Below are 26,736 nucleotides of genomic sequence, written 5' to 3' on the forward strand. Positions count from 1 at the left end.
ATATTTTGTTTGTCATAATTTGGCCTTGGTTGCATATTATGTTTTATTTTTTTGTTGTTAGAAATGTGATCATTATCATTACTGAATACGTCTGGTAAATAGATGTAAGGGAATTTCACTATAACAGTATGTGGCATAGCCTGAATTTTAATGTTGATGGGCATCTTAAAATGAGCGGGCATGTATATTATTACACGTAGGCTATAATGTCTGTATTAATTGTGGGCATTTTCAAGTGTTTGTGGACTGCGTGTGGAAACTAAAAAGCATTGTGCTTACACCATAACAGTTAACTTTACTGCATGAAATTATAACATGGAGGCGCCGATGTGATTACTAGCACCTAAACATTTCGAAGAGTTATTTTTTACTCATACAGACAAGAATAATTACAGCGTAATTACATATTAGGCAGCTTTTAGTCACAATAATTAGTTTATAAGGTTGTTATTATTTGCCCTTATTACATGGATTGGCTGAATTCCAGTGCAGAATGCGTGTTATTTCTTGATAACCGACCGTTGCCATGAAAAACAGTGCGATGCTATGGACGCAGCAGGATTCTAACCAGAGACGGAACAGACTATTTTCTTTAGAGGAAGCAATACAATCGTTTTAAAATCAATAAATTCCTTTTGAAATCAATATTTTGTGTCAAATTATAGATTTATTTTGTAAATAGCCATGTAATAAGCGGGATACGGTATAGCGAGGCGGTTGTTAGAGTGAATACAACCCCTTCAGGCTGATTCAAGATCCCTTCGCTTCGTCCCCCCAAAATATTGTACCGCGGAGAAGAAAAATATTTGATTTTTAAATCGAGCTTCGCACCGAGCGCACGTCAGAAACAGAGGACAGTGTGTGTGTGTGTTCATCTCTTTAGTACTGTGACTTGACTTGAAACTTATTAGGACTCGACTTGACTTGCTTAGGGTGAACCCTTGACTTGACTTGACTTGCTTGATTTATCTGAACTTAAGACTTGATTCGAGACTTGATGGTTAAGACTTGAGACTTGCTTGGTCTTGACCATGTGTGACTTGTCCCCATCTCTACCTAGAACACCATCCCAACCGTGAAGCATGGAGGTGGAAACATCATTCTTTGGGGATGCATTTTTTGGGGATGCTTTTCTTCAGGATGACTGCACCGTATTGAGGAGAGGATAGATGGGGCCATGTATCGTGAGATCTTGGCCAACAACCTCCTTCCCTTAGTAAGAGTATTGAAGATGGGTCGTGGCTGGGTCTTCCAGCATGACAATGACCCGAAACACAGCCAGAAAAACTAAGGAGTTGCTCCCTGAGAAGCATCTCAAGGTCCTGGTGAGGCCTAGCCAGACCCTTCAAATTTCAGCCCGTTACATACAGGGTAGTTTCCAAATAACTACGTAGTAACAAGAATTTAAGTACATGGTAAGAATGGGTAGTTATGTAGAAACAATGTAGGTGTTACGTGTACTTGAATGAAGAACGATACTACTCCAAAACTACTTAGTAAACAGACAGGTGATGAAAACAGCAATTTTGTAAGTAATTGTCATTCTTATTCGTGCTTATGAATTCCATAAGCACTGTATTCAGAATACAGTTCAGGTATCAAAATGTATTTCAACTTTTACTCAGAAATGTATTTTAAAATGTAGAAATACATTTAACTTTATTCAAAATACATAACTTCTATCACTGATTTCCTTACACAGCTCTCTGGTCTTGGCCATTGTGGAGAGGTCGGAGTCTGTTTGATTGAGTTTGTGGTGTTAGGGAAATTTCTGTAACCTGATAAAATATATTCTGAGTAAAGGACTGAGTCCCAATGTTTAAATGCATAGAGGAGTGTGGGAGAGGGGATCTGGGTTTTGTCCTAGGGGGCATTCTTGTTTGGCCACGAGTAGTTTTAGGGTTAATCATCTACCTATCAGTAGGTTGCTCAGATGCTTTAATTCCCCCTTAAGGGTTGTGAAAGTTAACCACATGAGGGAAGACACCATGTCCCTTGTGTCAAGCCCAGGACATGTGATAGAACACAGGGTGTGTGTTTGGTTGACATGGGACAGAGGGGCAGCATCTTACCACACCCCTTTTCCCCTCCTTATATACTGATGCATTTCCTATACTGATTTAGAGATTATTCATTGTTACTTTGTAACCTGTGTATTCTCTCCTTGCAAGAATAAAACTGTTTATTGTGCATTTGAGTTTTCCTCTGTCTTACCTACCATTTTCGTAAATAGTTTGGACTTTAGAAATTGCCATCACAGTGGACAGGTGTCTTTTATACAGGTAACGAGTTCAAACAGGTGCTGTTAATACAGGTAATGAGTGGATAACAGGAGGGCTTCTTAAAGAAAAACTAACAGGTCTGTGAGAGCCGGAATTCTTACTGGTTGGTAGGTGATCAAATACTTATGTTATGCAATAAAATGCAAATTAATTATTAAAAAAATCGTACAATGTGATTTTCTGGATTTTCTGATTCCGTCTCTCACAGCTGAAGTCTAACTATGATTAAAAATTACAGACCTCTACATGCTTTGTAAGTAGGAAAACCTGCAAAATCGGCAGTGTATCAAATACTTGTTCTCCCCACTGTATAGTGAACAGAATACCATCCCCACTGTGAAGCATTGTGGTGGCTAACTGATGTTATTTGGTGTGTGTGAGCTTTAAAGGCACGGGGAATCTTGTGAAAATGTATGGCAAGACGAATGCAGCATGTTATCAGAAAATACTGGCAGGCAATTTGCATTCTCCGGCATGAATGCTGCGCCTGGGATGCTCTTGGACTTTTCAGCATAACAATGACGCTTGCACAAGGCCATGTTGACCCTCCAGTGGTTACAGCAGAAAAAGGTGAAGGTTCTGGAGTGGCCATCACAGTCTCGTGAATGTGAATCCCATAAGAAATAAAAGACATGTGCTTTTCCTGGTCACTCATGTTTTCTTTGCATACAGCGCTGGAAAAAATTAAGGGAGCACTCTAAAAAAGTTGAAAAGTAAAGTTTTGAGTGAGGAACAGAAGCGTTCTATTTGCAGTGGTCTCTTAATTTTAACTCTTCTGAAGACATCATACATACAATCTTTAGATGTTCTACACACTTTGTTACTGAAATAACCTTAATGCTGTTACATTTTTTTCCCTTTTTTCTAATTTGGCTTGATGGCTTGTAAGGTAAACCCTTGAGACATCTATGCTAGAAAGGGAGATGTTAAAAAAAAGTTACAGTTAAAACCTGTAAGACAATTAGCACATAAAATGTATGTAGCATGTACCACATACAATTTCACATAGATAGTCGTTACTTCACAAAGTTCTATCAATTTCATTGGTGGGGGGAGAGTAATATAATCAGATGGTGTTGCACTGCTCACCCTGAGTAAGAGAGTTGCGTGCATAGAGGGAGATTCCAATAAACATTTCAAGAACTGACAAACTAAACTTTTAAACAAAAAATAATATATATATTGTTCCATTTACTAATCAAATATTATGACTAAACAGAACAGTATTTACTGTAACTAGCAGTGGTCATCAGAATAGTTAAAACATGATGCAAAAAAGCATCCTGATCGACACCTTTTGACAATGGATGAAAATACTTAAAACATCTAGAATTAAAAACAACTCCATCCAACTGAATTATATAGAGTACTGTTCCGGGGGTGAAACCTCTGCCGGTGCCCCTCCCCTTGGGTGTTCCTGTTCTAGCGGTCGGGAGTCCCGCCTTGGGGGGGTACTCCAGGTATGCACTCTAGGCATCTTTATGTTTAGTTTTGTTGGTCCCCAATCAGAGGCAGCTACTCGGCATTGCCTCTAATTGGGTCTCCTATTTAAGTTGTCATTTTCTAGCCCATGGTGTGGATTATTGTTTGTGCTTAGTGCCTGGCTGTTCTCGTTGCAGCCACTCTTTTTTGTTGTTGTGTCAAGACAATTAAAAGGAATGTTTTCTCACAATCTCTCTGTGCCTCAGGTCCATGACAAGAACATACTGTAACTAGGATGGGCAAGTAATTAATAACTACTCACATTCTGTGGGAGTTGTAATACATTTATTGTATAATTTAAAAAAATTAGGCTCTTTTGCACAAATGTTCTTAATATGACCATTATTAAAATAAATATCAAAATTTCTCATTTGCATATACTATATTATAAATTATTAAAATCTGTGGTGATTTTTACACCCTAAATGCTGTGGGAGGATTCCGTAATTGTGGATTATTGTTATTATTCCAGGAATGGTGCCATTTAGATTTTAGGAAAATGTGCAATCCTAGGACAGATACTCAGGTTAGTTGGGCATGCTTGTTGCTACCTATGAAGAGAGATGAAGAGAGAGATAAAGAGGAAATATGGAGAAAAAGAAGGAGGAGAAGTGGAATGTGGTCCCCCGGGACAGTGCAGCACAGGTGACATTTAGGTCAGAGTCAGTCCCACTGGAGGAGAATGTGACGAAGCCAGGAGGGTTAGTACTAATCTGGCTGTTGATCCAGTCCTGGTATTGGGATACTCTGGCGTACACTCCTGGAAAATCTGCTTGGGCACAGCCTTGTCCGAAACTTACAACTCCAGCCTGAATCCACACCTGGCCTTGTTTGCTCACCATTGGCCCCCCGGAGTCTCCCTGTAAAGGGATAAAAGTAACATGTTTCACAAAATTAAATCAAAAGTTAATGGTCAACAACAATGTAATTACCAACAGAGTTTGTTCTGTGATTATCTGTACTTTATCTTTAAAATACACTGAACAAATACATGCACTGAAAAGTGTTCAGACCCATGACCAATTCTGTTGTTTTATTAATTTACACATTGAAATGTCCTGAAGATATTTCATTTTAAAACAATGAAACACAAAATCAATAATTGTGAGGTGACATTGGTTATCTTGGGAAATGTTTAAAGACCAATATATTGCTTAGGTATCTAACCCCCACATGAATATTTGGTACAGCCACTTTTCACTGCAATATCAGGTTTATTTTATGGAGCATGCACTGGCTTTGCACACAGTGGCCCATTCATCTTGAATTATATGCTCCAGGTTGTGCCACAGATTCTCAATGTTCCTTTGGCTTTGTGCTTTGGATCATTGTCGGACAAAATGCAGTAATTACAACAAACTTTGTAGGTCAGTTAGGAAATGTCTTGGTTTTGTCACAAAAACTGGTATAATTTAGCAGAATCTGGTTACATTGTGATCTGGGGGCATGTAGTTATGTGATTCACCAGACAGAACTTTCAATTCGGAGATAGGTGACTGAGATTCATATTATTATATTCCTTTTAATGAGATATAGCTAAATACCTATTAAATACTTGCTAGGATTTCTTTATTAAACTAAGCCAGATAGATACTCAAACTAATTAGCTGATTGTAAAATTGGGTTAGTTGACTAGCTAACTTGTGCTACTAATGTTAGCTAGCAAACCGTGTCAGCACCATAAATGAACTACTAGCTTTAGTTAAATCTTCTGCAATCATTATTTCAAATAATTTGAATGACTACAGCAATGACTTACTATCTAACACCAGCTATCTGATGTTAGCTAACTTACAAATGATGTAAAAGTCCCCAAATTATTTTCAAGAATACTGGAGATAACTGTGTAATCTAACTCAACACTTACATACACTACAGTTCCAAAGTTTGAGGACTATTGTGGACATTTACTGAGTTGATATATTGATTAATTATACCATTGTATAGGAGAGTAAAAAAACATTTGCTACCTACTGTGTTGATAGTAAAATACTGAGTCCATGTATTTAGACAGTAGGAAAATGCAAGATGCACTAATACAGAGCTAAACTAATCAAAGGAACAAGACTAGGCTGATTGATAGCAAATAAACTTGTGCTGCTCAAAGGTCAGTAATTTTGTAAGATGTGGTCACACCTTGCCAATACAAAAGGAGGTCTTTCTGAGCTGTGCCTCAGAGACATTTCACAATTCATGGGCAGATGTAATGGTGAGGTTGTTCAGGCATGCAGTCTGGCTTCTTGTCTGGTGAATATATCTGATAGCGTCAGTACCCTGTGTAACCAGAGGCTACAAAGGGTATTAACATTTGGCAAAAGAGTCACTCTAATAGTGGCAGAATAAATTCAACCATACAACTAGTCACATTGTTTCAAGACCACAAACAATAAATGCTGTCAGAGAGAATAAAGTTGAGAATAAAGTTTCCAGCATGCAATACAAAATAATGCACCACAACATGAAATGTCATGAACCCAGTACTTCCAATTGCAACATCACTACCACATAACCAGTGATCTAAAGTTGAAATAATATTTTATATATTGCATTCAAAATTATATGAACAAGAAAACAACAAAAAGCAAGATGTAGATGAAAACAAAAACTCCTCTCACCACTACGATTATCATTTAAAACTAAGTCTATTCTCCTGTCTGGAAAAAATGAAGAGACAACTGCACCTTTTCCGGTGTTGTAGTCTGCAACACATTATCAAATGGATTCCAGGTCCATCCTTGGTACCAATAACTATTTTCATGTACGTCCTGGAATTATGGTTTCTTTTGTCTTAATACTGCTTTCTCTCATGCATCATTTAGTGAGCATGTATAATAAGCTTGATGCTTATTAATTAGGGATTAAAAGAGCTGAGCCCAGAGCTCAGTCAGATGGCTACATACAAATGGTTACACAAAAATGATATATATCTTTGCTTAGTTATAACAGAACATCGGTATACGTTATGGCACACATTTTTTTGTCACAGAATTTGTTCTAATTAGGTTTTTGAATATTGTTAGTTTGATGAAATGTCTAACATGTCTAGCAAAATATGTCTTACCATTTTGATTCGGCTTAGCAAAGTAAGAATTAATTTGTTGGGATGAATAGTAACTATATGATTAGTGACTGTTAAGTTTTTGTTTGACCCTTCAATAGATGTAATCAGATTAACCCCAGGCACTAGGGAATAAATGGGTAAAAAGCTGCAGGGAGTACTACTATATATGGGTACTACTTGTGGCTATATTTTAATTGAAACAGAAAATAATTGTGTATCAAGTTCTGTTGTTGAAATTTAAGATTTCTCTCTTAAATTGTAAGAGAGAAATACAGACCCTAGAACCTGGATTGTTTTGGTGCAAATGAAAGTTACAACAGGTGCACTGGAGGCAACAGCTAGACAACCCCCAAAAAGGGAATGGTTTTGCAGGTGGTGGGTCCACAGACAATTGCTCCATCCTTATCCTTCCTGACAGATTCTTCTCTAGTTTTGCTAGTGTCCTTGTCACGACTGGTAGCATGAAGTGGTACATTCAGGTTGCACAGGTAGTCCAGATCCTCCAGGCTGGCACATCCATACGTGCCGTCACAAGAATGTTTGCTGTGTCTCCCAGTACAGTCTCAAGAGCATGAAGGAGATACCAGGAGAAGGGCCGTTACACAAGGAGAGCTGGACAGGGCCGTAGAAGGGCATCAACCCAGCAGCAGGACCCGTATCTGTTCCTTTGTGCGAGGAGGAACAGGAGGAGCACTGCCAGAGCCCTACAAAATGACCTCCAGCGGGCTACTGGTGTGCATGTTTCTGCACAAAGTGTCAGAAACCGTCTCAGGGAAGCTTATCTGCATGCTCGTCGTCCTCATTGGGGTGTCGACCTGACTGCAGTTCGTTGTCGACTTGAGTGGGCAAATGCTCACAATCGATGGCGTCTGACACTTTGGAGAAGTGTTCTCTTCACGGATGAATCCTGGTTTTCACTGTAAAGGGCACCCACCATGGTGTGGATCGAGTGGCCCATGGTGGAGGTGGGGTTATGGTATGTACAACCCCAAGAACATCATCCCAACCGTGAAGCATGGAGGTGGAAACATCATTCTTTGGGGATGCTTTTCTGCAAAGGGGACAGGACAACTGCACCGTATTGAGGGAAGGATGGATGGGGCCATGAATCGCGAGATCTTGGCCAACAACCTCCTTCCCTCAGTAAGAGCATTGAAGATGGGTCGTGGCTGGGTCATCCAGCATGACAAAGACCCGAAACACAAAGCCAGGGCAACTAAGGAGTGGCTCCGTAAGAAGCATCTCAAGGTCCTGGAGTGGCCTAGCCAGTCTCCAGACCTGAACCCAAGAGAAAATCTTTGGAGGGAAATGAAAGTCCGTATTGCCCAGCGACAGCCTCGAAACCTGAAGGATCTGGAGAATGTCTATATGGAGGAGTGGGCCAAAATCCCTGCTGCAGTGCGTGCAAACCTGGTCAAGAACTACAGGAAACGTATGGTCTCTGTGACTGCAAACAAAGGTTTCTGTAGCAAATATTAAGTTCTGCTTTTCTGATGTATCAAATACTTATGTCATGCAATAAAATGCAAATTAATTACTTAAAAATCATACAATGTGATTTTCTGGATTTTTGTTTTAGATTCCATAACTCACAGTTGAATAGTACCTATGATAAAAATGACAGACTTCTACATGCTTTGTAATTGGGAAAACCTGCAAAATCGGTAGTGTATCAAATACTCATTCTCCCCACTGTAAATTTGTGACCGAATTCAGAAACGGGCCACATCACTACTTCTCAGGAGAGAAAGAATACAATCATGTTCTAGGACATACTGAATTCTGATTGGTCTGTTAAGTCACTGGCTTCTGTCATACCACAACTACTTGGTCAGTAAATCATTGTGACCCTGGGATTTTCAAACATGGACAACAGTGAACACGTTGATAGAGCTGTCAACCACATCACTGCCCTGCACTCTCAAACTATCTGCATTTACATTCCTGCTACTCTTTATTATGAATCATACTTCTAAACAACTTCACTTTCACTGGACTGGAAATACCTGATTTATCAAGTCCATTTGAAAAAACTTTGATTTTATTTGGTTTTATGTAGTAGGAAGTGTCTGGGGAGAGGGAAGTCTGGGCATCCCTGCTTAGACTGCTGCCCCCGCGACCCGGCCCCGGATAAGCGGAAGATGATGGTATGGTATGGTAGTATGTGTTTATTAGAGGCCAACCAGACCAGTTTAGTACAAAGCCAGAATGTCCCCTTTTGAATACTTAAATAGCTGGGAGGGGGTTAAGGCCTAATAGGTTATGAACTATGCTAAATGGGCACAAACAATGAACAGCTCTCTGGCAAGTGTGAAAATATTTCAAGTCTTTTTTCTCAGAAGTAGTTAGAGCAGATAGTTTAAATCAGTATATCTTTCCCATTACTTTATCAAAGAGTATTGTATTGTGTACCATTACAAAGCTCTGAATCTGAATTTTGCGATAGGACCCTGTTTCTGAATTCTGTCACATTTGTAACTGTCAGGGACATTTTTTAAACTGATGTATTCTTACTGATTAAAGGACTGGGTCCCCATATTTAGATAAGCAGAGGAATATGGGAAAGGGGGATCTGGTATTTGTCTAAGGGGGCATCCTTGACTGGTATCAGCAGATTATAGGGTTAATCGTAAATCTGTAATTCGTCCAGATGCTTTAAGACCTCCTCAAGGGTTGAGAAGGTTACCCAGGTGGGGGAGGACAACATTTGCCTTGTGTGAAGCCTAGGATATGTGAAAGAACAAAGGGAATGTGTTGTATGGACATAAGACAGATGGGCAACATCTTACCACACCCCTTTTTCCCCTTTAAGTACTGACGATTGTCCTGTATTACTTTGTAACCTGTGTTCTCTCTCCTTGCAAGAATAAACTGTTTATTATGCAACTGAGTTTTCCTCTGTCTTACCTACCATTTTTGTAAATTGTTTTGACTTTAGAATTTGCCATCACAGTAACACATTTATGAAGATTAAAAAGTATGATTATTACCTGTGCAGTTTTGTCAAATAGCAAAAGTTTTGAAAATACATGCAGTTGGGTTGCTGACTGAAGAAAAACCTGTCAGAGCTGTTGCCAGAGTATATAATGTAAATGTCTCTATTTCATAACTGCTAGGGTCTTGACCTGAATGCAGTTTGGCTTCATACCTGGCTCAAGTGGGCAAATGCTTGTTTTCGATAGCCACTGACATGCTGGAGAAGTATACTGAAGAAACAGAAACATTTAAATTCTTCTTCATTACTTTGTATTGCCATTTATATAGTTGTACTCATGTGTGTCTTGTCATATGCTGTCATTGGAATGTTGATTTACAGATGTTTATGTAGGATCTGAATACAGGACCAAAAACGATCCAACCGCCACAAATGTAGGTTTGAGGATTTAAACCTGAATAGGGTGTGGAAACGGGCTCTCTTGCGTTCTCCTCATCTCTGCATTCATCTAAGCTCTTGTAAAATCTAAAATCTCTGGAGAACTGCTATCTTTGACAGTTGCAAGGCAATTGCATAGTCTCTTTACCTATAAAATGTATCGGTTACATTAATTTGTTGATTCTTTGGAAATATTTATAAAATTGTGTCCAAATCCAGATCCTCTAATACTCTTCATTGATGAATAATTTTTCTATTGTACCAAGCAGATGGAAGACAGCATTATGGCATGACGCAAGGAAGCAGTTTGTTGATTTCAATGTTGTGAACAGGGCGGTGGGGTTATGTTATGGACAGTCATAAGCTATAGGTGAGAACCTGAGGCCCATTGTTGTGCCATTGTTCCGCCGCCATCACCACATTTTTCAGTACGATAATGCACAGCCCAATGTCACACATATCTGTAGATAAACCCTGGAAACTGAAAATGGCCCAGTACAAAGAATAGCAATAATTTATAACCTGGCAGGCATCCATTCCTCCAGCTAGTAGGCCAGCACAGAGCATGTTGTTGGTGATTGTATCCACTCCCGCATAGAGACAGGTACACTGCCTGTTCCCCACTACTGGGACTTCCACCTCCTGTAGGTTCCCAGGGGAGGGTAGAGGCACTGAGGAGAGACCATTAAAGACACACTTTTACCAATTGCATTGATGCAATGTACAAATACATGAAATAAGGCCAAATTCTGTTTACCAAACAAATGCATGAATTCCAGAAACATTTTGAAAATACATTTAAAAATGTATTAAAAATCAGTTATTTTTCAAAGGTTATACATTTTTACATGTAGTGTATCCGATAATGCATCAAAAATAAATATGTTATATTGTTATTTTTTCTGTATGGGTGAGATGCTTGACTAAGGGTTCCGGTGGGTGAAGTTAAGAGAAAGCTAGGTAGGTCACTACCTCATGAAGCCGGTTGTGAGAATGCCAAGTGTGCAAAGCTGTCACCAAGGCAAAAGGTGGCTACTTTGATCTAAAATATAAATGTTTAGTTACTACATGATTCCATGTTATTTCATAGTTTTGATGTCTTTACTATAGTTTTACATTGTGAAAAAAATGTGTAGGCATTATAGAATCTGAGCATTAACAATTACACTATGTACATTTAATTGGAAGTGAATGTGCTTAGATAATGAGAACAAAAGAAACATCTCTGTTTAGATTATCTCTCTGTAGGTTGCGCTTGGATAACCACAGGAATGTTTACAGTGACCATCTGGCATGGGGGGTTAACTTCTAGAAACATGATCTGTGCTAGGTAGAAACACCCTCAATGTATAGGCTAGCTGGCAACTAACATTACAGTGAGAAGATAATGGAACAGTCCCTGAATGACATCTGTGCTGCAATTTTCCAATAAACATGAGCGAACTTCTCCCTCGATTTGATACGGGTTCTACATTATTTGACCACTATACGTAACCGCCGATTTCTAACAGCGTCCACAGAATTGACTGGTACTGTACTGTGCGTGCCAAATTACACCCATTATTGGTCAGTAGTGGTCATGTTTGACATACTGTTTCAGGCTATGTATTCATCACTACTGTTGTTTGCTCCTTGGGGTTTAAGGCCGGGTGTCTCTGTAAAGCACTTTGTGACAACTGCTGTTGTAAAAAGCGCTTTATAAATACATTTTGATTGATTGATTGATTGATAAAATACATTGTACAATAGATATTAAATATAATAAAGGTTTGTGATTTGGCACTACAGCAGTAGTGTTTAAAGTGATTTTCAGAAATTATTTCTTAAATTTTTGATTTTCAGAAATTAAAATCCATCATGGCAGTGTTAATGGACCCAATATCAATCATGTTCCTTGTGAGGACATGGACCTACAGTGGATATAAAAAGTCTGCACACCCCTGTTAAAATGCCAGGTTCTTGTGATGTAAAAGAATGAGACAAAGATAAATCATGTCAGAACTTTTTCCAATGATATCTTTGAGGGGGAATAATAAAAAGCTCACAATAACCTAGTTGCATAAGTGTGCACACCCTTAAACTAATACTTTGTTGAAGCACATTTTGATTTTATTACAGCAATCAAGTCTTTTTGGGTAGGAGTCATTTAGCATGGCACATCTTGATGTGGCAATATTTGCCCACTCTTCTTTGCAAAAGCGCTCCAAATCTGTCAGATTGCGAGGACATCTCCTGTGCAAAAACAACCCTGCAAATCACCCAAAGAACACCATACCCACAGTGAAGCGTGGTGGTGGCAGCATCATGCTCAGATCACCCCACAGATGTTCAATTGTATTCATGCCTGGGCTCTAGCTGGTCCTTTCCAAAATGTTAATCTTCTCCTGGTGAAGCCATGATTTTGTGGATTTGGATGTGTGCTTTGGGTAATTTTTGTGCTGAAAGGTGAACTTCATCTTAATCTTTCTAATGGACGCCTGAATGTTTTGTGCCAAAATTGCCTGGTATTTTGGACTGTTCATAATTCCCTCCACCCTGACAAAGGTCCCGGTTCCAGCTGAAGAAAAACAGCCCCAAAGCATGATGCTGCCACCACCACGCTTCACTGTGGGTATGGTGTTCTTTGGGTGATGTGCAGGGATGTTTTTGCGCCAAACATACCTTTTGGAGCAGTTTTCTGACCAGTTTTCTTCTCATCTTTTCAGCAATTTTGGAGGGACGTCCAGTTCTTGGTATTGTCTCTGTTGTGCCATATTTTCCACTTGATAATGACCTTCTTCACTGTGTTCCATGGTATATCTAATATTTTTAAAATAATTGTGTACCCTTCTCCTGATTGATATCTTTCAACAATGACATCCCTCTGATGCTTTGGAAGCTCTCTGTGGACCATTGCTTTTGCTCTGAGATGCAACTAAGAAAATGTCAGGAAATTCCTACTAGAACAGCTGAACTATTTGTGATTAATGAGAGTCATTTTAAATGATGGCAGGTGTGTAATGACTTCTATTTAACAAGAGTTTGAATGTGATTGGTTAATTCAGAACACAGCCACATCCCCAGTTATAAGAGGATGTGCACATTTATGCAACCAGGTTATTGTAAGGTTTTATTTTTCATTTTTCCACCTTGAAGATTTCAGTTTGTTTTTCAATTTAATTGTTCACATTATAGGTCACATTAAGAGTGGAAAAAGTTCTGACATGATTTATCTTTGTCTCATTCTTTTACCTCACAAAAACCTGGCATTTTAACAGGGGTGTGTAGACTTTTTATATCCACTGTATGTACCAGTATACAGGATTGCAGGTCACATGACGTATGTATGTGAGCCTGCAAATTTGGCAACTATAAAGGATCGTTAGAGGGCCACCATGAAATGGAATCAATAATGAATTTGTCCTTTTTGGGCTATGTAATCTCAGTAGAATTTGCAATAAGGACTAAAAACACCTAAGGGACAATAATGACCCAGAACAAATACAATATGGTTTCACCAGATTTTTTGAACCTCTAATAAAAAGCTGTCATTGTCTTGGTTGCAGAAATTTGCACATCTGTCAAATTATACTTTGTGGATCTACCTTTTGCTTCGATTACAGCAGTAAGTAGGACTCCATCAACCTTGCATGCCTGGATTTTGCAATGTTATTCTACTATCTTTACAGAAGAGATAAAGCTCAGTCAAATTCAAGGAGAATTCATATGCACACATCACCTTTCATCAGTTCACAGATTTTCTTAAAGTTTGAAGTCGTGGTTCTGACCGAGCTATTGCAGGAAATGTGTCTCCCTTTATGCAAGCCATTCTTCTTGATTTATTTGTGTGCTTTGGTTCTCTATGTTCAACAGTGTGATTCTTCATGAACTTAAGCATTGGAAAGAGATTTTCCAGTGATTAAGTTTTGTGTTTTGGGGTAGCTGTGGGGGAGACTTGAGAATGACAGGTGGCTAGTGATTTAGGACCCTGTGTTGGAGAGATTATGATAAAGATCACAACTGGTGATTTTGCTTGTTGAACCTAGAAACAACATTTTCAGAATTTATATTTACTAGATTTGTTTTTGTTCAAACTAGATCTGTTAAAGACCACCAAGAAACTGGCCGTGTTTGAGCTGTGGAAAAGAGGCTAAGGTTAACAAGTTCTACCTTGATTTCATCAATTATGGTTTTGGGATACTGAATATGGCTTGAATGTTCTTTTATTGTAAGAAACATGTACAATAGTAAAATGTATTACCAATCAATGTTATTCACAAATGAAAGAAAAATAATCATTGTTGTGTCATGAAATGTAGCACATTAGCAGGTTAACATTACTTGCTCTAAGATACAATCAATTAGGTGCAGATGTCAACAGCATCTAGCTACCTGTAGCCAGTTACCTTTATTCAAGCAAGGTTAGCTTTGGTAGTGTAAAGTTCATTTTCAGTCTCGCTGTCATTGGCTCAATTCTTATGACTATTCCAAGTAGTAAGCTAATAGTATTACTGGCTTGTACACTATTAAAATGGCCAGTGGCGAAAGCCAAACACTACATGGATGCTATTTGTGGTCTTTTCAGAAAAAACTTTCATCAATTTAATACAACATTTTTATGATGTCTAGCTGCTGTTGAAATTGGACATTTACATACATTTAGGTTGAAGTCATTAAATCACATTTTTGAACTATTACACAGATTTCATGTTAACAAACTATAATTTTGGCAAGTCGATTAGTGCTTTGTGCATGACACAATTCATTTTTCCAACAATTGTTTACAGACAGATTATTTCATTTATAATTCACTATATCACAATTCCAGTGGGTCAGAAGATGACCGACACTAAGTTGTTGACTGCTGTTAAACAGCTTGGAAAATTCCAGAAAATTATGTCATGGCTGCTTCTGATATACTAATTGACATAATTTGAGTCAATTGGAGGCACTGGCGTAGCGTAGTGATGCCATGCCAGAGTGCAAGCTGTCCTTACAAATGGTATAAGAAGCGGTATATATGCATGTAAAGCCGATTCTGCCTTAGATTAACCACACAGCGTTGGTCCTATTGTGATAACCACATAAAAACACACACTATAAAATAAAAAGTAAAACTAATATTTATTATAGAGGCCAAGCACGAGCCCTCAACCCACTGCGGGCCCTGGTGTAGCTGCACCCCCTGCACCCGACAGCTACGCCAGTGATTGGAGGTGTACTCAGTGTGTCTTTGCTTGACATAATGGAAAAATCAAAGAAATCAGCCAAAACATTGTAGACCTTCACAAGTGTGTGAGGTCATCCTTGGGATCAATTTCAAAACGCCTGAATGTACCACGTTCATCTGTACAAACAATAGTTTAGATGTCTCCTAGAGATGAACGTACTTTGGTGTGAAACGTGCAAATCAATCCCAAAACAACAGCAAAGGCCCTTGTGAAGATGCTGGAGGAAACAGGTACAAAAGCATCTACAGTGGGGAGAACAAGTATTTGATACACTGCCGATTTTGCAGGTATTCCAACTTACAAAGTGTGTAGAGGTCTGTAATTTATATCATAGGTACACATCAACAGTGAGAGACGGAATCTAAGAAAAATCCAGAAAATCACATTGTATGATTTTTAAATAATTAATTTGCATTTTATTGCATGACATAAGTATTTGATCACCTACCAACCAGTAAAAATTCCGGCTCTCACAGACATGTTAGTTTTTCTTTAAGAAGCCCTCCTGTTCTCCACTCATTACCTGTATTAACTGCACCTGTCTGAACTCGTTACCTGTATAAAAGACACCTGTCCACACATTCAATCAAACAGACTCCAACCTCTCCACAATGGCCAAGACCCGAGCGCTGTGTAAGGACATCAGTGATAAAATTGTAGACCTGCACAAGGCTGGGATGGGCTACAGGACAATAGGCAAGCAGCTTGGTGAGAAGGCAACAACTGTTGGCGCAATTATTAGAAAATGGCAGAAGATCAAGATGACGTCAATCTCCCTCGGTCTGGGGCTCCATGCAAGCTCTCACCTCGTGGGGCATAAATGATCATGAGGAAGGTGAGGGATCAGCCCAGAACTACATGGCAGGACCTGGTCAATGACCTGAAGAGAGCTGGGACCACAGTCTCAAAGAAAACCATTAGTAACACACTACACCCTCATGGATAAAAATCCTGCAGCGCACGCAAGTTCCCCCTGCTCAAGCCAGCGCATGTCCAGGCCTGTCTGAAGTTTGCCAATGACCATCTGGTTGAACCAGAGGAGGAATGGGATAAGGTCATGTGGTCTGATGAGCCAAAAATAGAGCTTTTTGGTCTAAACTTCATTCGCCTTGTTTGGAGGAAGAAGAAGGATGAGTACAACCCAAAGAACACCATCCCAACCGTGAAGCATGGAGATGGAAACATCATTCTTTGGGGATGCTTTTCTGCAAAGAAGACAGGACGACTGCACCGTATTGAGGGGAGGATGGATGGGGCCATGTATCGCGAGATCTTGGCCAACAACCTCCTTCCCTCAGTAAGAGCATTGAAGATGGGTCGTGGCTGGGTCTTCCTGCATGACAAAGACCCGAAACACACAGCCAGGGCCACTAAGGAGTGGCTCTGTAAGAAGCATCTCAAGGTCCTGGAGTGGCCTAGCCAGTCTCCAAACCTGAACCCAAGAGAAAATCTTTGGAGGGAGCTGAAAGTCCGTATTGCCCAGCGACAGCCCCGAAACCTGAAGGATCTGTAGAAGGTCTGTATGGAGGAGTGGGCCAAAATCCCTGCTGCAGTGTGTGCAAACCTGGTCAAGAACTACAGGAAATGTATGATGTCTGTAATTGCAAACAAAGGTTTCTGTGCCAAATATTAAGTTCTGCTTTTCTGATGTATCAAATACTTATGTCATGCAATAAAATGCAAATTAATTACTTAAAAATCATACAATGTGATTTTCTGGATTTTTGTTTTAGATTCCGTCACTCACAGTTGAATAGTACCTATGATAAAAATGACAGGCTTTACAGGCTTTGGGAAAACCTGCAAAATCAGCAGTGTATCAAATACTTGTTCTCTTCACTGTACATCCACTGTAAAACAAGTCTTATATCAACAGAGCCTGAAAGGCCGCTCAACACAGAAGAAGCCACTGCTCCAATACTACCATAAAAAAGCCAGACTACGGTTTGCAATTGCACATGGAGAATAGGCTTGCAAGCCGGAAAAAAAACATCCCAACCGTGAAGCACGGGGGTGGCAGCATCATGTTGTGGGGGTGCTTTGCTGCAGGAGGGACTGGTGCACTTCACAAAATAGATGGCATAATGAGGACTGAAAATTGTGGATATATTGAAGCAACATCTCAACACATCAGGCAGGTTGTTAAAGCTTGGTTCGCAAATGGGTTTTACAAATGGACAATGACCCCAAGCATGCTTCCAAAGTTGTGGAAAAAACAAATTCAAGGTATTGAAATAGTTATCACAAAGCCCTGACCTCAATCATATTTGTGGAAAGAACTGAAAAAGCATGTGTGAGTAAAGAGGCCTACAAACCTAATTGAGTTACACCTGTTCTGTCTGTTCTGTCAGGAGGAATGGTCCAAAATTCCCCAAAATTATTGAGAGAATCTTGTGGAAGGCTTCCTGAAACGTTTGACACGTTAAATAATGTAAAGGCACCGTTACCAAATACTACGGAGCCCCAGAGTTAACAAGGAGGGAAATAAAATTGTAAAGCATGTGTGCATTTTCAAACTTGCATGTGCGCTTTATTAAGTTGCACATGCGCTTTACTATGTTGATCGGGTGTTTTAAGTAAGTCGTATGCACGCTTTAAGTCAGTCACACGCGTGCTGTAGTAGTCATCCATTGTAATACTTTCAGTACTTTCAATGAGTAAAACAGTTCACAATTGTAAAATAATAGCTAGATGACTACACATTCTTAACTTGTAATATGTAATGCACAAGTAGGATATTGTAGGTGCTAACTGAGCACTGAAATGCCTTTAGGCGCACAGAACTACAGTTAGTTTGGCAAGTGGGGGCATGCACTTTAGTAAAGCGCACATGCGAGTTATGAAACACATAAGCGTTTTACAGTATTTTCACCCCCCAGTCACCTCAGGGGCTCAGTAAAATACTAATTGAATGTATGTAAACTTCTGACCCACTGGGAATGTGATGAAAGAAATAAAAACTGAAATAAATCATTCTCTTTACTATTTTGCTGACATTTCACATTCTTAAAATAAAGTGGTAGTCTTAACTGACCTAAAACCGGGACTTTTTACTAGGATTAAATCCCAGGAATTGTGAACAATTGAGTTTACATTTATTTGGCTAAGGTGTATGTAAACTTCAACTTCAACTCTAAATATTCAAAGTTGGCGTGATGCTAATGCCGGTTATTGTGCAACAAAATAATATAATGTTGAGACGCAATTTTATGATGAGGTTGTATGTCCCAAACTGTATATACTAAACAGTATGTACTTCACCATCACCCCTGAAGGACTTACTTGCAGTTCGTAGTATGCGACTTGAGATTCAGCCTATACGTTCACAGCTTATTTATGTGTAAACAATTAAAGCAACAGGAAACACCTGATCAGTTTGAAACACCTGTCAGCAAAATGTGCCAATACATATGCTGACAAATTTGGGGGATGGAACTCTGACAGCAGTGTTATTCTTATTTGGTAAAACCTAATTGTTGAAACAGACAGAAATAAGAAGTTACATTCTGTACTCATATTAAGCTATATATTGTATTTTCATATGCCATGAATGTACAGCAAAAGTAGCAGTTGGACTTATTTGTCCTAATACGGAAGGCACTAAGTTTATCTGTTAAATAAAAAGCATTGTTACAATGAGATCTTACCATTACTGTTGATATTTCCCCATCCGGTGACCCAGCTAACAGTTCCATTGAAGAAGGTACTGTCTGCAGCCGCCAAGCAGACTGGCTGGATGTAGTCAGTGAAGGCTACAGATGATGAGAGCTGCAGGAGACATATGTCGTTGTCATGTGTTGCAATGTTGTAGCTTGGGTGGACGATGATTTGAGCGATCGATTGGGACACCTCGTTGGGGTTAATGCTTTGCTGATACTGCCGCCCCAGGTAGACAAGCAAACCAGATGTGTTGGTGCTGAGAATGAAGTGAAGTTACTGTTATCAATTGAAAATACCTTTTCATTTTGACACAATTTAAGCTATTAAGTTAATAAAATGGCAAAAATTAGGAATGATTTTTCATTTTAGCATTTACATTAGATTTTTGAGAAACATGTTTTGGCATTTTTCTTTCAAATTGTCAAGACATTTTCCATATTCTACAATAAATAATATAATGATGTATACATTTATATATTTAATAATATACTGCATTTAGTTAATTACATTTTTAATTATATATTAATATAAATATGTAATTATTTATATATTTGAAACATATATAATGATATAAGTAATTACAGTTGAAATTATTAATTCTTTGCCTTTTCATCTTGCAAGGAAAATGCAAATGGTGGTGGGACTTTTAGTTAGATTTCACTGATTGGGCTGCAGTATTATATGCTGAGAACACTGTAATTGACACCAGCGGGCCATACAGAAAAGCTTTGTGGCTAGTTGTCAACAATAATTGTAATCTTGAGTTAAGGGATGGGCTGGAAGCAGGTGAAGATGATCAGAGTGTTGAAAATGTAGAAGAAAGCTGACAAACAGCCCTGTAAAATCTTATGAACCCAGTCAATGAACTGGTAATCGGAAAGTTTATTTCTCAATAAATATTTCTAATCTTGTCACTGACTAGATGTCCTATTCATTTTGCTATATTTCCTATAGAAACTCATTTCATGTTAGTTTTCATGGAAAATAAGGACATTTATAAGTGACCCCAAACTTGTACCCCAAACTTGTACCATTCTACAGTTTAAAATGCTTATGTGAAATGACCTACCAATAATATAAAGCTCTGGAAAAAATAAAGACACCACTACACATTTTTCTTAAATCAGCATCTCCATATGTATGGCAGCCATTCCATTCCAGTGTCTGTTAAGTCCCAACACAGGCACACCCCATTTTACTTAATGAGGTACTGATTAGGTGATTACCACTGCTGTGGTCATCACTATCCTCTTGCAATAGGACCAGTTGGATAACAAAAACTATGCAAGTAGTACATCAAAGGTCATTTGAAAAAAAATAAGACAATTCAGCATGACAAAAGCTTTGAGTGAGGAAAAGGGTTCAATTCTGGCTTTACTGGCAGAGGGATACAGTCAGCGTCAGGTTGCTTCCATCCTGAACATTTCAAAGACAGCGGTTCAACAAGGTCAAGCAACAGACACTGGGGACAACAAAGCTACAGACTGGCAGAGGGCAAAAACGACCGTCAACTCATTTGAATGTCACTCAACAACCATGCAATGACATCAAGAGACCTACAAAAAGAATGGCAAAAAGTCGCTGGGGTGAAGTGCACGGCGAGGACGGTGTGAAACGGGCTCCTAGGGGCAGGGCTAAAGTTAGAGGGCTAGAAAAAAGCCCTCAATGAGAAGCCAGGCTGAAGTTTGCAAAAGACCATAAGGATTGGACCATAGAGGAATGGAGTAAGGTCAAATTTTCACCTAGTTGTCTTATGGTTTGACGGAGATCTGGAGAGGCCTACAAGCCACAGTGTCTCGCACCCACCGTGAAATTTGGTGAAGGATCTGTGATGATCTGGGGATGCAAGGCTGGAATCGGGCAGATTTTACTTTGTGACCGACGCATGAAAGTACAAGGTTTTCCTGAAAGAACACCTGCTCTGACAATGTTCCCCAACTCTGAGAATTGGTTTTTCCAGCAGGACAATGCTCCATGCCACACAGCCAGGTCAATCAAGATGTGGATGGAGGACCACCAGATCAAGACCCTGTCAATCCCAGCCCAATCTCCAGACATGAACCCCATTGAAATCCTCTGGAATTTGATCAATAGTAAAATAGAGCCATCAAACAAAAAAAAAGCTACTTATATTTTTGTGCCAGGAGTAGCATAAAGTCACCCAACAGCAATGTGACAGACTAGTGGAGAGCATGCCAAGACACATGAAAGCTGTGATTAAAAATCAGGGTTATTCCACCAAATATAGATTTCTGAACTCTTCCTAAATTAAAACATTAGTGTTTTGTTGTTGAAAAATGAATATGTATTTGTTTTCTTTGCATTATTTTAGGTCTGAAAACAATGTCAATTTTTTGTTTTTTATTTTGACCAATTGTTATTCAACTGTTCATTTTACTCAGACACATACCTATATAAAGTAAAACCAGAGAAACTGATAATTTTGCAGGGGTCTCTTAATTTTTCCCAGAGCTGTATTTCTAGCCTGACGGATTTATCTGCAATTTTACACACTCTACAGTCTGGGATCTGGCAATATATGTAATTGTAGTTTAAATTATGCAACTACTAATTCTATTTATGGATGATGAATTGTATGAATGTCATACGAACAAAGCACAGCCCTTTTATGATATGATAACGTAGTTGTAGTTGATAATGTTGAATATAGGCGGCTGGACACAGGTGCAGGGAAAACTGAGGACTTTTTCCCGAAAAATCACTACAACGTAACTACACTCACCTAAAGGATTATTAGGAACACCTGTTCAATTTCTCATTAATGCAATTATCTAATCAACCAATCACATGGCAATTGCTCCAATGCATTTAGGGGTGTAGTCCTGGTCAAGACAATCTCCTGAACTCCAAACTGAATGTCAGAATGGGAAAGAAAGGTGATTTAAGCAATTTTGAACATGGCATGGTTGTTGGTGCCAGACGGGCCGGTCTGAGTATTTCACTATCTGCTCAGTTACTGGGATTTTCACGCGCAACCATTTCTAGGGTTTACAAAGAATGGTGTGAAAAGGGAAAAACATCCAGTATGTGGCAGTCCTGTGGGCGAAAATGCCTTGTTGATGCTAGAGGTCAGAGGTGAATGGGCCGACTGATTCTAGCTGATAGATGAGCAACTTTGACTGAAATAACCACTCGTTACAACCGAGGTATGCAGCAAAGCATTTGTGAAGCCACAACACGCACAACCTTGAGGCGGATGGGCTACAACAGCAGAAGACCCCACCGGGTACCACTCATCTCCACTACAAATAGGAAAAAGAGGCTACAATTTGCCAATTTGCAAAATTTGACAGTTGAAGACTGGAAGGATGTTGCCTAATCTGATGAGTCTCGATTTCTGTTGAGACATTCCGATGGTAGAGTCAGAATTTGGCGTAAACAGAATGAGAACATGGATCCATCATGCCTTGTTACCACTGTGCAGGCTGGTGGTAGTGGTGTAATGGTGTGGGGGATGTTTTCATAGGCCCCTTAGTGCCAATTGGGCATCGTTTAAATGCCACGGCCTACCTGAGCATTGTTTCTGACCATGTCCATCCCTTTATGGCCACCATGTACCCATCCTCTGATGGCTACTTCCAGCAGGATAATGCACCATGTCACAAAGCTTGAATCATTTCAAATTGGTTTCTTGAACATGACAATGAGTTCACTGTACTGAAATGGCCCCCGCAGTCACCAGATCTCAACCCAATTGAGCATCTTTGGGATGTGGTGGAACAGGAGCTTCGTGCCCTGGATGTGCATCCCACAAATCTCCATCAACTGCAAGATGCTATCCTATCAATATGGGTCAACATTTCTAAAGAATGCTTGTTGAATCAATGCCACGTAGAATTAAGGCAGTTCTGAAGGCGAAAGGGGGTCAAACACAGTATTAGTATGGTGTTCCTAATAATCCTTTAGGTGAGTGTATATTAAAACAAGATATGAAAAGTACACCAGCCATAATATTATGACCACTGGCAGGTGAAGTGAATAAAACCAATAGTCTCATTATCATGGCACCTTGTCAGTGGGTGGGATATATTATGCAGCAAGTGAACATTCTGTCCTCAAAGTTGATGTGTTAGAGCAGAGGTGTCAAACCGGTTCCACGGAGGGCAGAGTGTCTGCAGGTTTTCACTCTCACCTTGTACTTGATTGGTTAATTAAGTCACTGATTGGTTAGTTTCTACCCTCACCTGGTTGTGTAGGTATGAACTAGGAACCAATTTATAGGAAAAACCAAAAACCTGCAGACACTCGGCCCTCTGTGGAACCGGTTTGACACCTGTGTGTTAGATTAAGGAAAAATGGGCAAGCGTAAGGGTACAAGCGACTTTGACAAGGGCCAAATTGTAATGGCTAGACAACTGGGTCAGAACATCTCCAAAACTGCAGCCCTTGAGGGGTGTTCCCTGTCATGGGCGTACACGGCTCACTGATGCACGTGGGGAGCGAAGGCTGACCCGTGTAGTCCGAGCAAACAGATGAGCTACTGAAGCCCAACTGTCACGTCCTGGCTGTGCCCCTAGCCATCTCTGCGCTGGGCTTGGGGCATAGCCAGGACAGGACAGGAGGTGGCATCTAACCACCTCCAATCCTTTTGGTCTCCCCAATTGGAGGCAGGTGTCGGTCGTTGCCTCCAATTGGGGACCCTATTTAAGTTCCCTGTTTGAGCCAGGGTGTGTGGTTTATTTTGGTTTTGTACTGCTGAAGATTACCCACGGCACTGGTTGCTGCCTTTGTTTTGTTTGAGTTTTTGCTTTTCCTTAAAAGATGGATTATCTACCTTACCTATACTCTGCGCCTGTGTCCTTCTCCTACCCCGACCGTGACACCAACTTGCTGAAAAAGTTAATGCTGGTACCGATAGAAAGGTGTCAGAAAACACAGTGCGTCGCAGTTTGTTGAGTATGGGTCTGTGTCGCCGCAGACCAGTCAGGGTGCCCAGGCAGACACCTGTCCACTGTAGAAAGTGCCTACAATGGGCACATGAGCATCAGAACTGGACCACAAAGCAATGTAAGAAGGTGGCCTGGTCTGATGAATCACGTTTCCTTTTACATCACGTATATGGCCAGGTGCATCGCTTACCTGTAGAACACATGGTCCCAGGATGCACAATAGGAAGGAGGCAATGTGATGCTTTGGGCAATGTTCTGCTGGGAAACCTTGGGTCCAGCCATGTGGATGTTACTGTGACACATACCTAAGCATTGTTGCAGACCATGTGCACCTTTTCATGGCAACGGTATTCCCTGATGGCATTGGCCTCTTTCAGCAGGATAATGCATCCTGCCATAAAGCAAAAATGCTTGAAGAATGGTTTAAGGAACACACCAACGAGTTCAAGGTGTTGACATGGCCTCCAAATTCCCCAGAGCTCAATCTAATCAAGCATCTGTGGGATGGGCTGGACAAACAAGTCTGATCCATGGAGGCCCCACCTTGCAACTTACAGGACTTAAAGGATCTGCTAACGTCTAGGTGCCACATACCACAGCACACCTTCAGAGGTCTAGTGGAGTCCGTGCCTCGCTGGGTCAGGGCTTTTAAAAAAAACAAATTTCTGGCTTTACTTTTGCAGACGTCATAGTAAGATGACAAATGTCTTTTACAATATTCATGTATTTTTTGAGAATGTACTTCCTAACATTTGTATCAGTGCACATATTAAAGCGTTAGGCAAGAGACAAGAGAACTCAGTGACTTTTAAAATGGAGGGATTACAGAGGAACATCCTTAACGAAGACTGTTAGTTTGTTGAAAGTATGTTGATAGTATTACTATCGGAGATGGAGTCAAGTACACCACACTGGAGACCCAGACCAAGATCACATTTATGTGGTCTCAAGATCACAAGATCAAGACTCCAACTATGGCTAGATCGCTAACGTTACATATGATTACCTTGCAAAAGAAAACGGTTGTTCCTCACGTTTCAGTCACACTGGTTTTGCAAGACTTGCTTTCCATCGGAGCATCATTCTCAAAGTTCTCAAATGCTATGATAGCAGGCTCCTTGTATTCCCTTGCCATAGTGTGCAAACACTAAGCAGACAGAAAACTAAATGAGATGCACACATCATTTGCTGGACTGAACAAGAAGCAAGATACATCTTATTTTACACTGCTGTGCTTAGCTAGCTAGCTAACATGTTACCTAACAGGCTAGTTAGCTAATTAACTTGATGGTTAACGTTAACTTTATTCAGTCAGGCTTGATCTAGATACCCATAATATTGCTATCAGTGGCTGTACTTGTCAAAATTGGAAACAGCATTTTCTTGTCAATGTTCTGGCCATGATGACACTGTTTCCATCAGCCTGTTAACATTAGCCAAATTAGCTAGCAGGCTAACCAAGACTTTAATTTGGTAATATATAGCTCTGGAAAAAATTAAGAGACAACTGTACCTTTTTCTTTCCTTTCCTGAAAAGTCAAAAAGGAAGGTTTTGAGTGAGGAACAGAAGAGTTACAATTAGGAGACCACTGCAAATTGAACGCTTCTGTTCCTCACTCAAAACTTTCCTTTTCAACTTTTTTGGAAAGGAAAGAAAAATGTGCGGTAGTCTCTTAATTTCTTTCGGAGCTGAATATAAATAACTGAACGATTCACAACCACTTAAGATAATGAGGTGCCCATTATCTAGCTAGCTATGATTTACCTGCAGACGTCAAGGATTGCAACTGTTGATATCTCTGGCACCAAGCACAGTACCTCACACATGCAGTTCAACAACGCATTCTAGAAAAATTGTGAATACGGAACCAACTAGAGATGCGCAAGGGACTAGCTAGATAGCTAGCCTATATGAAAAAACAGTCTCATTATATATCTATGGAGGAGACCCAGACCACAAACCTAGAGACCCAGACCAACCGTGACCCTGGAGACCCAGACCTAAACTCTGGAGACGAAGACCACAAGATTGAGACTCCATCTTAGCTATCTATATAGTCTAAAGATGGAAATTGGGACTCTCAAAATAAAGTGTAACCAATGACTGAGCAAGATATTCTGTTTTTGGTTACACTATTTTGAGTCCCCATTTACATCTGTAGATGTTCCATAGATAGTAAAATTATCAACAAACTTTCAACAAACTACCAGTTGATAATCAACTGCTTGCTAAGGTTAAGGTTAGGGTTAGAATAAGGTTTAGGATAAGGGTTAAGGTTAGGGATAGAATATAGGTTATTGTTAGTATATACATTTAGGCCCAGAAATATATTATTATAATATAATATTTGGACACTGACACAATTTTGAAATGAAAGAACCGAGATGCTATTGAAGTGCAAACTTCAAAAATATCATATGAAAACATATAGAAATTGCAAACAAACAAGACAATATATTCCTATACACTTCAGAATTAATCCAGCTGATTCAGTCTTCTTTCACTGGAAGCCATGCATGACCATGCCATCACACTGCCTCCACCATGTTTTAAAGATGATGTGGTAGAAGTTCCAGAAGTGGGCTGGATTTTTTAGATGTATTTTGGCAAAGTATAATCTGGCCTTTCTATTCTTGAGGCTTATGAATGGTTTGCACCCTGTGGTGAACCCTCTGCATTTGAAGTCTTCTCTTCATGGTAGATTTGGATAATGATATGCCTACCTCCTGGAGAGTGTTCTTCACTTGGCTGGTTGTT

The 26,736-nt window shown here is 39.8% G+C and overlaps 1 protein-coding gene across 2 annotated transcripts in view; it reads right to left on the reverse strand.

Annotated features, from left to right (window-relative positions):
- Positions 1–4,032: 4,032 nt before the first annotated feature.
- Positions 4,033–26,736, reverse strand: part of LOC105008984 (tryptase) — a 41,471-nt gene continuing 18,767 nt past the window's right edge. For both annotated transcript variants that reach the window (XM_034295016.1, XM_034295017.1), the window contains 3 exons: positions 19,056–19,324; positions 10,721–10,869; positions 4,033–4,624 (listed from right to left, as the gene is read on the reverse strand). In XM_034295016.1, coding sequence (XP_034150907.1) covers positions 4,316–4,624; positions 10,721–10,869; positions 19,056–19,324 — 727 coding nt within the window. In that variant the 3' untranslated portion in view covers positions 4,033–4,315. The remainder of the gene's footprint in view (positions 4,625–10,720; positions 10,870–19,055; positions 19,325–26,736) is intronic.

Source organism: Esox lucius, chromosome 11 (genome assembly GCF_011004845.1).
Source record: "Esox lucius isolate fEsoLuc1 chromosome 11, fEsoLuc1.pri, whole genome shotgun sequence".
Lineage (NCBI taxonomy): Eukaryota > Metazoa > Chordata > Actinopteri > Esociformes > Esocidae > Esox > Esox lucius.